Source organism: Camelus dromedarius, chromosome 3 (genome assembly GCF_036321535.1).
Source record: "Camelus dromedarius isolate mCamDro1 chromosome 3, mCamDro1.pat, whole genome shotgun sequence".
Lineage (NCBI taxonomy): Eukaryota > Metazoa > Chordata > Mammalia > Artiodactyla > Camelidae > Camelus > Camelus dromedarius.
The window spans coordinates 113,829,264-113,843,992 of record NC_087438.1 but is presented as its reverse complement, the minus strand read 5'-3'; the positions used below and the strand labels follow the sequence as shown (position 1 = coordinate 113,843,992).

Sequence of the window (14,729 nt, the reverse complement as noted above, 5' to 3'; positions counted from 1 at the left end):
ATTTTTGTTTGTTTTGTTTAAGGAACAACAGTTGAAACTTACAGACCGGAAAACAAGATGCTCAAACCTAATCCACTCTGCGGACCCGAAGCAGAGAAATAGGCGCAGCTCGAGATCTCGCGAGAGTAGCGTCGTAACTAGCCTGAAACCCGAGGTGTTCCTAGTGCGCATGTGCCGCAGTGTCTGCCGGGAAAAGGAGGAAAGTCAGGAAGTAAACATTGCTGGTTGGATTCATCTGGCTGTCTGGGGGTCAGCAGCGGCTGGACTTGGTAAGGAAATATTGTGACAACTTGGGGAGGGGAAGACGGTGACAGTGGAGAACCCCAGGAAGTGGGCCAGCGGCTCCTAATTATTACAGATAATCCTCACGGCGTTAATCAACGCCAGGCTGAGAAGGGAACGGGGAACGGGCACCGGGGACCGAGAAGGAAGACGCCGTCCTAGGCCTCAGACGTGGTGCTTGTGTCCAGTCAGACCAGGACTGTGTCTCTGGTGGTTTTTAAAGTGAGAATAGTAAGATGCCATTGGCGCTGACTGTCCAGTATAGTAGCTATTAGCTGCTTGTGGTTCTTAAGCACTGGAAATGTTGGCTAGTCTGAATACATGTAAATTCCGTATCGGATTTTAAAGACTGTTTATTTTTTCTTGTATTGAAATGATAATATGTTGGCTATATTGGGTTAAATATTGCAAAAGTAATTTTTACCTGTTTCTTTTTATTTTCTTCGTAAGAGTACAGAATATTTAAAATGACATATGGGGCTGGCGTTATATTTTTCTTGGACAGTGCTTGCTGCATTGGAGGGTTTTAAACTTGGGTAGTGGAACATATTTTCAGATTTGTGTTTTAACACTGCAGCGTGGTTATCTGATTGGAGGGAATCAGAAGAGACTAGTAGGAAAAAAGTAATAGCATTAAGGTTATTGAGAGTAGAAGTTTTGATATTCAGAAGGTGAAAATAACAATACTTAGTGATGAAATAGATGTGCAAGTCAGCTGGACCACTTACATAAAGGGGTGGAAAGTAGTGTCTTTCATCAAGAGAGGGAACAGTGGAAGATTTCATAGAGGAGATCATGAATTTGAATTAAGATTTGTTGAGTTCAGGTTTCTCTGAGACATTTAAGTAGAACAGAACAGAAAAATGTCCAGAGAACCTAGTACATTGATAGCTCAGTCGTATCTTTGGACTGGTGGGGAATGGAAACTAAATCAGAGTGATTGAGGAAGGAGGTAAAGATGAGGAAATAGATATAATGAATACAGATAATCCTAAAACATTCAGCCTTTAAGAGGAACAGAGATAAGACCCTATGTACTCATTAAGGGTGAGTGTGGTTAAAAAAAAAAAGTTTAGACACACATAAAAAGAGAGGAATTGGGAAATCTATATGACAGGGAGTCTTACGAAATTTTACATACATGTATATGGAGTGGGAGGGTATAGCTCAGTGGTAGAGTGTGTGCTTAGCATGCACAAGGTCCTGGGTTCAATCCCCAGTACCTCCATTAAAATAAATTAGTAAATAAACAAACCAACTTACCTCCCCCCCCAAAACAAAAACAAACAAATGACAACAACAATAACCAAAAAAAACCCCAATAAATTAAATACATGTGTATGTCTCTCTCCATTTGTAAATTAGAGTTGAGAGAAAAACTGGAGCAGTTCAGAGACTTTTGTGGAGGGGTAAGAGACCTTCCCCTTGCAGATACTGTGAAAGAATAAGAATGTATGAAACATTCTGTATAATGTGTTATTAGGGTGTACTTTTGATAGTTTCCCTCGTGAATCTGTGAAGGCCTCGTTTATACTAACAGATATTTCTTCCTTTTCATAGAGGAGGCCACATAACCATGTCGGCCGCAGCTGTGGATACAGTGAACGCTGCCCCCCTGTCGGGGTCCAAAGAAATGAGTTTGGAGGAACCAAAGAAGATGACGAGAGAGGACTGGAGAAAGAAGAAGGAGCTAGAAGAACAGCGAAAACTGGGTAATGCCCCTGCAGAAGTCGATGAAGAAGGAAAGTGAGTACTTTAATTTTTTGCAAGATCTGTTCATTCAAAATTCAAATTCATGTGTACTGAGTTTACCAATTTCTCATCCTTTGCTTTATGGTATGATTTGAAAGAAGCCATCTTTACCACACATCATTTTTGTTTTTATTTATTTTATCAAACTCCTACCTATAAGCTTGCTTTCTTTCTTTTTGTTTTTGGAGGGGGGAGGTAATTAGGTTGGTTTGTTTATTTTAACAGAGGTACTGGGGATTGAACCCAGGACCTTGTGCATGCTAAGCATAGTGCTCTGCCACTGAGCTATATGCTCCCCACTCCGTGTATAAGCTTTAGAAATCAAATAATAATGAAGGGCTTGTAAGGAATAGCTACAGTCCTTTTCAGTTCTTCCCACTTCGTGTCCTCCTCTACACAGTGACTATAGTTGACCCTTGAACAATACAGGTTTGAACTGTGTGGGTCCCCTTATACTCATATTTTTTTTTTAAAGTACAGGTAACATTCTGCAATCCACTGGTGGTTGAATCTGCAGATTCCAAACCACAGATCCAGAGGCCCAGCTGTGCAGCTTGAGCATCCATTAATCTCACCAACATAGACCCCTGCCTTCCTTCATCTCTCCTCCCCCTTCAGTTATGTCACTATTCTTAGTTCTTTTGTCAGACTTTTTTTCACTCTAATATAAATTACTTTCTTTATTTTTTTATTACATTGTAGAGACAGCAAGCATATTTTGCCCCTCCCCCACTTTAGTATCTCTGTTCTTAGATTCTGTATAGACTACCTTTGTAATTGTAATATCAATTGTTTTTCAACCTCATTCTGTAAAAAAAAATTTACTTTATTACAGAGACATCAATCCTCATATTCCTCAGTATATTTCTTCAGTGCCATGGTATATTGATCCATCAAAAAGACCTACTTTAAAGCACCAGAGACCACAGCCTGAGAAGCAGAAGCAATACAGCACATCTGGGGAATGGTACAAGCGGGGTGTCAGAGAGGTGTGTGGGCAGCCTGCCAGTGCGTGTGGAGACGGGGATTTTACTTTAAGAACTTAATAGGAGCCCCTTTAATGTGGTACTATGTAAAGTAGAAACAGATTGCATGACCTTTTATCTGGCATTAAAATTCACAGCATGTACAACTTTAGCTTCTGTCTTTTCTTTTATACATTTTATATTGCTGAAGTCCTTAAACTTTCTCATTTATAAAAGTGTAGAGAGTCTAACTGATTTTCCTCTTTAACGAATCACTTCACTAATCAATACAGTAATGAGAGCCGAAGTTATTTCTAATTTATTCAGATAAATAAAACATTTGCTTTGCTTTCTTTCTGTCCGTTTATAGAATTCCATAACTACTAAGTACCGCAAAGGAGCATGTGAAAACTGTGGAGCCATGACACACAAGAAGAAAGAATGCTTTGAGGTAAGTCCAGCGTTGAGAATTTTGGAAGCTGTTGTCAGAGAGTCTCTTTCTTTGTTCCAGTCAGAGAGCTTAATTCTGTTTTGCTGAAGTTACCTAAATTTAGGTACAAGTGAAATAAAAATTAATGGGAGTGAAATTAGTTCAGCATCATGAACATTTTTTGCTGGAAGACTAACTGATAATTGAGTAAACCATTCACACCCATGGTCTGTTCACACCCGCTCTGTAAAGAGGACATGAAATTTTCCTCTAGGCTACAGGTACTTAGGAAGATTTTTAATCTTACTTTGTTTTCCAGAGGCCTCGGCGAGTTGGAGCAAAATTTACAGGTACTAATATAGCTCCAGATGAACACGTGCAGCCTCAGCTGATGTTTGACTACGATGGCAAGAGGGATCGGTGGAACGGCTACAATCCAGAAGAACACATGAAAATTGTAGAAGAATATGCCAAAGTTGATCTGGTGAGCACCATTCGCTGCTTTCCTGCCACCCTGAAAGAATGTACGTTTTGCTGGATCTCTAATTCAGCAGCTCTTCAAGCAGTATAAAAATGATGGCATTTTTATTATTGTCGTGGTAGTAAACCTGCTTGGATAGTGAAATAAATAGTGTGCTAGCCTTGTCTGGCAATTCTTTTTATTTCTTTTATTTCATTTCTTTTTATTTCATTCTTACATTGTCCTTTACTCCCTGACTTAGGTTGCAGAAAATATTGGAAGCATGAGAACAGTTTAGTGTCCAAAACTTTCAGCTTTCTGGGGTTAAAAACTCTTGGCCCCCAGACTGTGTCTTCCCTGTGGGTCTGTTTATGGCTGTCTCATAGCATTTCAGGGTGGTAGAAGGGAGCATAAGGTAACTTGTTTCAGAAGATGGAATTTTATTTTAATTTAACCTCAGTTTTTTCTGTTATGATTTCATCTATGCACTCCTAGTTTTTAAAAACACTGCCTCTTTTTTTAAAGTAGAGTTAATATTTAAGACCATGGGATTTCACATAAAAATCTGAATTTTATGTTTATCATCTACGGTAATCTGGGCCTGCCTGGAAGAGTCAGTAACTCCTGTTCTATAGGCGCCGGAGTTCTAGAGCTATAAGAAATTACTTTGTCCAGTGACCTTTTCTGAAAACAATAAACGTTCATTTTATGTATGTAAAAATTAAATGTTCCTTTGAATATTGTAAGTAAATTTCAAATGTTTCTTCTTTTTTTCTTAGGCAAAACGAACATTGAAAGCCCAGAAACTCCAAGAAGAATTGGCTTCAGGAAAATTAGTAGAACAAGCTGTAAGTAATAAAATGATCATTTTTTTAAAAATTCAGACTCTTAGTAAACAAAATTAAACAGTGAAACAAAAATTCATTTTATATCTCTCCAGTTAGAAGAGATTTTAGAGAGACGGAAGTACTATTGAGGGGAAAGAGTAAAATTGACACTCAAAGGGTTCATGGGACTATAAATTAATGCTATCATTTTGGAGAGAATATTGCCATAAAAACATTTATATACGTTTTCTGGAATTAAATTGGTGATCCATCCATCCTAAAAATTTGTTAGTATTCAGAAAAATCATGCTGCACAAAGATGTTCATTGCAGCACTTTTTACAATAGCAAGAAATTGAAGGTTTAGTAGGGAATTGGTGAAGTGAGCTGTCCTTCGTCTGCTTGATAGACTGTTGCAGACCCCTTAAAATGGCTTTTATCAAGACTTAGTAACAACACTGGACAACACCTATATTTTAATGACACATAATATCACAGTATGACCATACAGGGAAGAAAATCAAAATACCAGTTCTCATTCAATGTAGAATTAGTGATTTTTTTTCTTTTTATTTATTTATTTAGTATTTCCTACATTTTCCATAATGAACATGTAATAATTATATAGCTGGGTAAAAACATTTTTCAAACAAAAAAAAAAAGATGTATTGCAGACAGGTTTCTTTTGTTTTTTTTTTTAGTCAACTTATTAGCTAAAATATATTATGCTTATTAGAGTTAAGAAAGTTTCTTTTTAACAAATTCATAGCATAAGTAAATAATAAACATTTTGGAGTTTAAATTTCTAAAGGGGGCTCTTAGCAAGTATAATTGCAAAGCAAGCAGAACTCAGTGAGTTAATCACCAAGTCTGTCAGTTAATCACCAAGTAAGCAGTGATAGGGGCTGCCCACCCAGCAGGTTCAAAGCACAAGTTAACAGATGATGTTAAAATCCAGCTGTGCCCCTGGCTAGCTAGATGGTTCTGGAAAGATTACTTTGCCTCTCTGAGCCTCAGTTTATCATCTCTAAAGCAGAGAGAAGAACACCTACCACCCCCACCCCAAGGCTTAGCACATCACAGAAGTGATCACTTGGTCATTGGTAGCTAATTTTGTGATTGTTATTAAACATTACCAATTCTGGAAAAAGGAAAAGGGTCTGTTTCTCTTTTTTGCCATATTGTTTATTGTAAATATATTACAGTTAATTCCCCAGTAGGTTTACTTAAATGTATGTAAAGGAGTGATGAATTTTGCCCATTTGGATATTAAGATTAACTACATATAGTAGAGTCATATCTACTATAGAGATTAGCTGTCTGTATAGCAGTATAAGTGTCCTTTGTTGAACTAGCAATTTGTGAGAACTCCAAAAATTACTTTTAAGAAGACATTTCTAATTTTGAAGGTAACACAGAAACAAAGAGAGAAAATTATAAAGAAGAAAAATACCCTGTGTTAACTGTTCGCATTTTGAAGTAGGTCTTTTGGTGTCCTGGTCCACCCCCTCACGTGTACTGTGTGTGTGCTTATAATACGTTTTTTAAATGGATTCACTTTTACATATTCATTTATCACCTGCTCTTTCAATTAAACAATATGTAGTGCAATGAGGACTTGTTCTCTGTATCTCTAAATGTAGGTCTATAACATCATTCATTTTTATATAAAGTCACATAATTTACCAGTCAAAATAATTTAAGATAGATGTGCAGTGAAAAGTCTCCCACCCCTGCCTCCATCTACTCTATTTCTAAACCTCACCCCCCATAACCGTTTTTTCTTGCAGATCCCTTCAGAGTTTGTGTAAATACAAACAAACACAAATATGTAATCTTATTCCCATCTTTCCCTCTTTTTTTTTAAGAAAAAAAAGAAGCAAAGTATACATATTTTTCTGCCCGTTGGAGAGAATCACTTTTATGGTTGGTCATTGTTTATTGAGTGTAGTAGTTTATATAACCAGTTGTCTCATTGATTTGTTTTTTTCTCAGTTATCTGTATCATAAAGTAGATTCTTGTACGTATATCTTCATATAATAGACATATTACTGATTTAGGATAAATTCCTGAAAGTGTAATGATCCTCGTAACTTTCCTTTTTGGCCTTAATGGAAAGATAGTGAAGTTTAATGAAAATGTTGTATCTGAAGATGAACACATATGAAATGAATATTTAAGAATTGATCACCTTAATTACCTTCTTGTGATTATAATTCTATCAATGAAAATCCTGGATTTGTAGACGCTCTAATAACTATTCACAATAACAAAATTGTATTCAAAACTTACATGCTCACTACACATGAGAAATAAAAGAATTTGTTCAGTTAAGTTTAACTTATTTCAACTCTGTTTTTAAAGTGTTAAATAATCAGTAGTTTCAGTGGAATAAAATTACAGATGCTTTTCCTTCTTTCATGATGCAGAATTCTCCAAAACACCAGTGGGGAGAAGAGGAACCAAATTCTCAGACGGTAGTAAATCTATGCCCTTTAAATTATTAAATTTTAAAATTTCTGATGGCTAATATTAACAATAATATATAATTCACAATAATAATAGGTTTAAAGAACACAGTGAGGGGGAGGGTGTGGCTCAGTGGTAGAGCACGTGCTTTGCATGTACGAGGTCCTGGGTTCAATCCCCAGTACCTCCATGAAATAAATAAACCTAATTACCACCTCCTCAAATGAACAAACCAAACAAACAAAGAACACAATGAGTAAGCATTTGGTTAAAGGGAAAACAAGAACTGGATGCTGCTCTTTTTTTCTTCAAATTTTTTACCCTCTCTTCCTCTTTTAGGAAAAAGATCATAATAGTGAAGATGAGGATGAAGATAAATACGCAGATGATATTGACATGCCTGGACAGAATTTTGACTCCAAGAGACGAATCACTGTCCGGAATCTCAGGATTCGAGAAGATATTGCAAAAGTAAGCCTTGCCAACTTAATGTACTTTCCAGTCATTCCAAGGTTAGGTATCATTCTGGGGCTTTCTCTCTTCAGCTGTACCCCAGGCATGCTACACGTATTTAGCTGACTCCTTCTGCCAGTCAGGCTGCTGAAATCTTCTTTGATGGAAGTAAACATTAACTCAGTCTTAAAACATTTTTTTTTTCCTTCTAGTACTTGCGGAATTTAGATCCAAATTCTGCCTACTATGATCCCAAAACTAGAGCGATGAGAGAGAATCCCTATGCCAATGCAGGAAAGAATCCAGATGAGTAAGTATCCAGCTGAATGTATAGATTTCAAGGTGAAGGAGGGGAGTTTTTACTCATCTAACGTGATCTGAATGAAAATGAGCATCATCTGTGGTAGGGTTAGAAAAGACATAAATCTCTGAAACAATTTGTTTTTAATTTATCTTCACAGAGTGAGCTACGCGGGGGATAACTTTGTCAGATACACAGGTGATACCATCTCAATGGCTCAGACGCAATGTGAGTGTCCCCTCTACATCAAGGTGTCTTATATCAGCTCATAAGAAACTTGGGGGGCAGTTTTTAAAGCCTGTTTTGAAGAAGCGTGCAGTAAAGTAGCTGACAACTCATTACGATGTTTTTAATTACTCCAGTGTTTGCCTGGGAAGCCTATGACAAGGGCTCTGAAGTGCATCTTCAAGCTGATCCAACAAAACTAGAGCTGCTGTATAAGTCCTTCAAGGTCAAGAAAGAAGACTTCAAAGAGCAGCAGAAAGAGAGCATCCTGGAAAAGGTAATTTTGGCCAAACTGCTAAGGAAAAAGTTTCCTTAAAGAGAAATTACCAGTTAATACGCATTTGATTTACATTTGGAATACAGTACACAGTCTCTTGTAATCCACCAGGATTAGCCCTTTCCTTCCATTGACCTAATCGCTACACAGTATCACTGTAGCTGTATCAGTGAGATTTTGCTGCAAAACAAACCGCCTCACAACTTCGTGGTTTAAAATAAACATTTCTTATTTCTCACTATTTTGTATGTCAGCTGGGTCTCCTGATCTGGGCCTGCCCATCTGAAGCTAGATAATCTAGAATGGCCTCACTCTGGTTTCTAGACACCTCATCTGTCCTGAGAAGGCCTCACTGGGAGCAGCTCGTCCCTGCCCCCGCGGGCTCTCGTCCTGTGACAGGCTAGCCCAGCTTCTTTACGTGGCATTCTCAGGGTGCCAGAGGCCAGCAACAAAAAGCGTGCCCCAGTGCACAGCTGTTTTTCAGGTCTTTGCTTACATCATATTTGCCAGTATTCCATGGTCCAGAACAAGTAGCAGGGCCAGGCCCAGATGGGGCTGGAGCAGCTACGTCTTGTGACAAATAGGCGTGCACACAGGATAAGAAGAATTTTATAGCCATTTTGTAATCAACCACACTCAGCAGATGAATAGCAACTGAGATACCTTTTATTTGCTTAAGGAAATTTGGTGGCAGTTTTTTTTCTTACTCTATTTTGTGCAACAAAGCCCTGAAGAATATTCCTCTAATCTCTCTGATTGGAAATAAACCCTTCAGTAGAGATTTGAATGCTTATCTCTGTAAAGTGTATTGAATAATGCTCAATGTTCTTTTAGTATGGTGGCCAAGAACACCTGGATGCCCCTCCAGCTGAATTGCTTTTAGCTCAGACTGAAGACTACGTGGAGTACTCAAGACATGGGACAGTCATCAAAGGACAGGAGCGGGCTGTCGCCTGCTCCAAGTATGAGGAGGATGTGAAGATCAACAATCATACGGTACGTGCTGAACCAGAACCGCCTTTGTGTCTTTGTTAGCATTTTGCTTTGAATTGTGTTTCTATTTCAGTTTCATTAGTAAATCATTGTTATGTTTTGTTTTGTTTTGTTTTTTAGATTTTACATGTTTTATGTTTTTTAATACACTTTTTAAATGTTACACTCTATTTACAGTAACTACAAAATATTGGCTACATTCCCTGTGTAGTACAATACATCCTTATAGCCTTTTACACCCAACAGTTTATACCTCCCAGTCCTCCACCCCTTTATTTCCCCTCCCCCACCCCCACTGATAACCACTAGTTTGTTCTCTATATCTATGTTTCTTTTTTGTTATATTCACTACTATGTTGTATTTTTTTTAGATTCCACATACAAGTGATATCATATAGTATTTGTCTTTCTCTGACTTACTTCACTAAGCATAATGCCCTTTTAAGTCCATCCATGTTGCTGCAAATGGCAATTTCATTCTTTTTTATGGCTGAGTAGTATTCTATTGTATATAAATACCACATCTTTTTTATCCACTCATCTGTCGATAGACATTTAGGTTGCTTTCCATATCTTGGCAGTTGTTAAGTAATGCTGCTGTGAACATTGGGGTGCATGTATTTTTTTCAAATTAGTGTTTTAGTTTTTTGGGGATATATATCCAGGAGTGGAATTTCTGGGTCACATGGTAGTTCTATTGTTAGCTTTTTGAGAAACCTTCATATTGTTTTCTGCAGTGGCTGCACCAGTTGCTGTTTTACGAAATTTTCCCAAAATGTGAAAGAATACTATTACATTTACCCATATACCCACCCATCTAGATTCAGATTTTTTTTTTTTACAGATTGCCATATATGCTTTGTCTGGGCAGGGGAGGTGTGTAACTATATATATATTTTTTGACTGAAACATTTGGAAATTACAGGTATCAGGACATTTCACCCATAAATACTATATTACATATCCTAAAAATAAGATGTTCTCCTATATAACTACATTACCACTATCACACTGCAGAAAATTGACATTAATGCCTCAGTATCACCTAATCTGTAGTCCTTAATCACATTTTCCAAAATATGCCCTCAAATGCCTTTAAATAGCTGTTTGGGTTTTTTTGTTTGGGGAAGAGGAGGGCAGGTAGTTGTGTATGTGTGTGACAGAGAGAGAGAATCCAGTCACAGTTTATTTTGGTTGTTATCTCACTTTTTTCTAGCATGTATCTTCCCCTTTTTCATGACAGTGACTATTTAACAGATCATGCCAGTTATCTTGGAAACTGTCTCGTATTCTGTATTTGACTGGTTCCTAGTGATAGCATATAACTTATTCCTCTATTCCCTGTGAACAGGAATTCAGATCTAAAGGCTTGGTTAGATAGAAGTTAAATACTTGGACAGGAACACTTCATGGGCGATGCAGTGTACGTCATATCGCATGACATCATAAAGCATGTAATTTGCTGTACTCTTGAAGTACCCAAACCATAGCTGTCTCGCTAAGTAGCAGTCAGAAACCTAACTGCCTTTAGGAGCCATGCCAGTAATCGTGTAGGAATGAAGTGAGCCAGGCAGACTGTACAAACTAGAGAACACAGCCCTGTCTAGTAAGGGCCCACTGGTCGTCCACAGCCAATTGCTGACAAGTGAGAATGTGGGCCAGAGTTTCCCCATCCTTCTAAATTTTTCAAGAGAAATCAGATATCCTAAGTGTTTTAAGTTTTGGGGGAAGAGAATGTAAGACCATTGTAACCACACCCTCTCCCTGTTAGCTAGCCCTAGAATCCCCATAATTTTCCTCCTTTTATCAACAATATATGAGAGACTCTAGTTTCAGGCTCCCTTTTAAAGAACTCCCTTCTCTCTCTGCAGCATATCTGGGGATCCTACTGGAAAGAAGGCCGATGGGGATACAAATGCTGTCACTCTTTCTTCAAGTATTCCTACTGTACCGGAGAAGCTGGGAAGGAGACTGCTGTAAGTAATTGTCCTCGACTTTTACTCTGTATGAAACATACCTTTTTACGTTTCACATTTTAACTTTCTGTGACACTCAAGTCAGATCACATATATTTTTCCACAGAATTCAGAGGAACGTATTATAAATGATACAACTGGAGAAGAGTCTGTGAAAAAGCCTCAGACCCTCATGGAGGTAAGTCCGCGATCGATTGTCCTGAGGTTTTAAGTCTTGGCGGGAAGGCTGTAAAACGTGCACTAGAGCTTCATTTTTGCATTAATTACAGTATATTTCAATCCTCCCTGTCAGATGCATCAGGAAAAACTAAAAGAGAAGAAAAAGAAGAGGAAGAGGAAGCATCGAAAGAGCAGTTCAGAGAGTAATGATGAAGAGAAGAAACATGACAAATTGAAAAAGGTACTTTGTGAAGGCAAAATAGTAAAAGTGACTGCAGTGTTTTTTTATTTGTAGGGACCTTAGGAAATTATCTAATCCTCTTTCCAAGTTCATTTTAAAAATGAGCAAATTAGCCCCACCCCCGAGTCTGGGGGATCTGCTCAGGTCACCTATCAAGTCTAGAATATGAATGGAGATTTTTGTGTGTCTCGGTATTACCTGCTTCTCGAACTATTTGTTAAATATTACTGATGCACAGAAGAAAAGTGTTTTGTATAGCTGTTATTTTAGAGGTGTTGGCACGTTGCCCAGAGAGAATAATTTGTATTTGCCTGTATTTGTAAGTATCAGCAAAGTCAGAATTGCAGTCTCCACCAAAAGCATCAGTTGCCAGCTTCTGTCAGTAAAATGAACCTCATTCAATTTTTGTTGTTTAATTTCTTTAACATTGAAAATGTCATAGAATTGTCATATATTGTTTTGTGTCTATAGAAAATATGAGCCAAACAGTGATTGGTTGTAGTTGGACAGCAAAAGGGCTTATGCCCAAGCTCTTTGAGGCAGTCTAGGTTTTGATGTGGCCGTCCACATTCCGTGGGGTCTCCTGGTACTGCTCTTGGTGCTTTGAACAAACAAGATCTGGTGTAGAGCCATGGTACTCATGTCCTTCGTCTCACTACAGGCACTGAATGCAGAGGAGGCCCGTCTTCATCAAGTCAAGGAGATGATGCAGCTTGACGAGAGGAAGCGGCCTTACAATAGCATCTATGAAACTCAGGAACCCACCGAAGAGGAGATGGAAGCCTACAGAATGAAACGTCAGAGGCCGGATGACCCCATGGCCTCCTTCCTTGGGCAGTAGTTGCTGGTCACAGACGGTCACCCACGATAGACTCTGCTGATACGTTCTTTTAGATTCTTGCCAGTGATTATAGATGGGAGAATCCGTATCTGCTCTTCTTGCTCCCTGACTTGAAGAAAGCTTCCAGAAGTCTTGTAGTAAATTCATTCCTTTCCACACTGAAGAAACAAAGAAGAAGAAAAAACCATGTACATTAAGTGCACATTAAGATTTTATTTCTAATTTTGTAATTACAGTTGTAGTTATTTGGTAATCATTTTTGCCTTCTCAGATTTTTCTGATCTGAAGCTAATTATCCTGTCTTGAGCTTTGGGTTACTGAAAATAAATCTGTAGAATGTATAAATAATTTTATATCCATTGTCAATCTGTGTAGTATTAATTCTGTTTTCCACTTGGTTATAAAATTTTGATTTTTAAAATATTTCATAGTATCTTACACTCAGAACTAAATGTATTAGCCTTTGAATGGAAGAAAATAGAGGCAAGAATATACAATAGAGAAAAGACAGTCTCTTCAGCAAGTGGTGTTGGGAAAACTGGACAGAAGCATATAAATCAATGAAGGTAGAACACTCCTTCACATCATACACAAAAATAAACTCAAAATGGCTTAAAGACTTAAACATAAGACAAGATACTATAAACCTCCTAGAAGGAAACAGGCAAAACATTCTCTGACATAAATCTTGGCAGTGTTCTCCTAGGGCAGTCCACCCAGCCAACAGAAATAAAAGCAAAAATACACTAATGAAAGGTAATTACACTTAAAAGCTTTTGCACAGCAAAGGAAACCATAAGCAAAACAAAATGACAACCTATGGAATGAGAGAACATAATTGCAAATGATGAGACTGACAAAGGCTTAATTTCCAGATAAACAGCTCGTACAACTTAATAACAAAACAAAAAAAAAAACTCTATTAATAAAAAAATGGGCAGAAGACCTAGACAAGCAATTCTCCAATGAAGACATACAAATAGCTAAAAGACACATGAAAAAAATGCTCAATATTGCTAATTATCAGAGAAATGCAAATCAAAACTGCAGTGAGTTTCTACCTTACACCAGTCAGAATAGCCATCATTAAAAAATCCACAAACAACAAATGCTAGAGAGGCTGTGAAGAAAAGGGAACCCTCCTACACTGCTGGTGGGAATGTAGTTTGGTGCAGCCATAATGGAAAACAGTATGGAGATACCTCAAAAAACTAAAAATAGACTTAACCATATGATCCAGCAACCCCACTCCTGGGCATATATCTGGAGGGAACTCTAATTTGAAAAGATACATGCACCCCAATGTTAGCAGCAGCACTATTTACAATAGCCAAGACATGGAAGCAACCTAAATATCCATCAACAGATGACTGGATCAAAAAGATGTGGTATATTTATACAATGGACTACTACACAGCCATAAAATAAAATAATACCACTTGCAGCAACATGGATGGACCTGGAGATCGTCATTCTAAATGAAGTAAGCCAAAAAGAGAAAGAAAAATACCATATGTCACTCACATGTGGAATATATTAAAAAAAAAGAAAAAAGAGGACACTAATGAAGTCATCTACAAAACAGAAACAGACTCGCAGACAAGGTAAATAATCTTACGGTTACTGAGGGAAAAGGGTTGGGAAGGGATAAATTTGGGAGTTTGAGATTTGCAAATATTAACCACATATAAAAATAGATTTAAAGAACCAAATTTCTCCTATATAGCACAGGGAACTATATTCAATATCTTCTAATAACCTTTAATGAAAAAGAATATGAAAACAAATTCATGTATATATATGCGTGACTGGGACATTGTGCTGTCCACCAGAAACTGACACATTGTAACTGACTATACGTCAATAAAAAATTAATTTTAAAAAATTAAAAAAATAAAATGTCATTTCATTAAATACCCTCAGTAGGAAAGAGGGCTGTATTTAGGTTAGTTTCTTAGCGTTTTCTAGTTTATACTTTGAGACTTTTCTTTGAAATCTCTCTATTATGGATTTATTACTCTAAGAGTCTGTTAAAAAGAATTTTAAATAAAATTAAAAATCTTTTCTTTAAGGTGGAT

At 37.4% G+C, this 14,729-nt stretch overlaps 1 protein-coding gene and 2 non-coding genes across 3 annotated transcripts; all 3 read left to right on the top strand.

The window, feature by feature from the left end:
- Positions 1-143: 143 nt before the first annotated feature.
- Positions 144-13,004, top strand: SLU7 (SLU7 homolog, splicing factor). Its single transcript, XM_010992819.3, has 16 exons — positions 144-269; positions 1,843-2,028; positions 2,870-3,023; positions 3,370-3,450; positions 3,749-3,913; positions 4,669-4,737; positions 7,146-7,193; positions 7,525-7,656; positions 7,851-7,948; positions 8,100-8,167; positions 8,302-8,441; positions 9,276-9,437; positions 11,306-11,410; positions 11,517-11,588; positions 11,703-11,810; positions 12,472-13,004. Exons 2-16 carry the CDS (start codon positions 1,859-1,861, stop codon positions 12,649-12,651), a joined length of 1,752 nt encoding a protein of 583 aa, XP_010991121.1. The 5' UTR covers positions 144-269; positions 1,843-1,858; the 3' UTR covers positions 12,652-13,004.
- TRNAA-AGC (transfer RNA alanine (anticodon AGC)) lies at positions 1,438-1,510 on the top strand. Its single transcript has one exon. It is a non-coding gene; the product is annotated as a tRNA-Ala (tRNA).
- TRNAA-UGC (transfer RNA alanine (anticodon UGC)) lies at positions 7,303-7,375 on the top strand. Its single transcript has one exon. It is a non-coding gene; the product is annotated as a tRNA-Ala (tRNA).
- Positions 13,005-14,729: the final 1,725 nt, after the last annotated feature.

Bases quoted from the DNA above. Each gene is read 5' to 3' on its own strand.
- SLU7 (XM_010992819.3), top strand. From the start codon at position 1,859: ATGTCGGCCGCAGCTGTGGATACAGTGAACGCTGCCCCCCTGTCGGGG. The intron at 7,949-8,099 runs GTAAGTATCCAG...TTATCTTCACAG, and splicing joins GCAGGAAAGAATCCAGATGA to AGTGAGCTACGCGGGGGATA. The intron at 8,442-9,275 runs GTAATTTTGGCC...ATGTTCTTTTAG, and splicing joins AAGAGAGCATCCTGGAAAAG to TATGGTGGCCAAGAACACCT.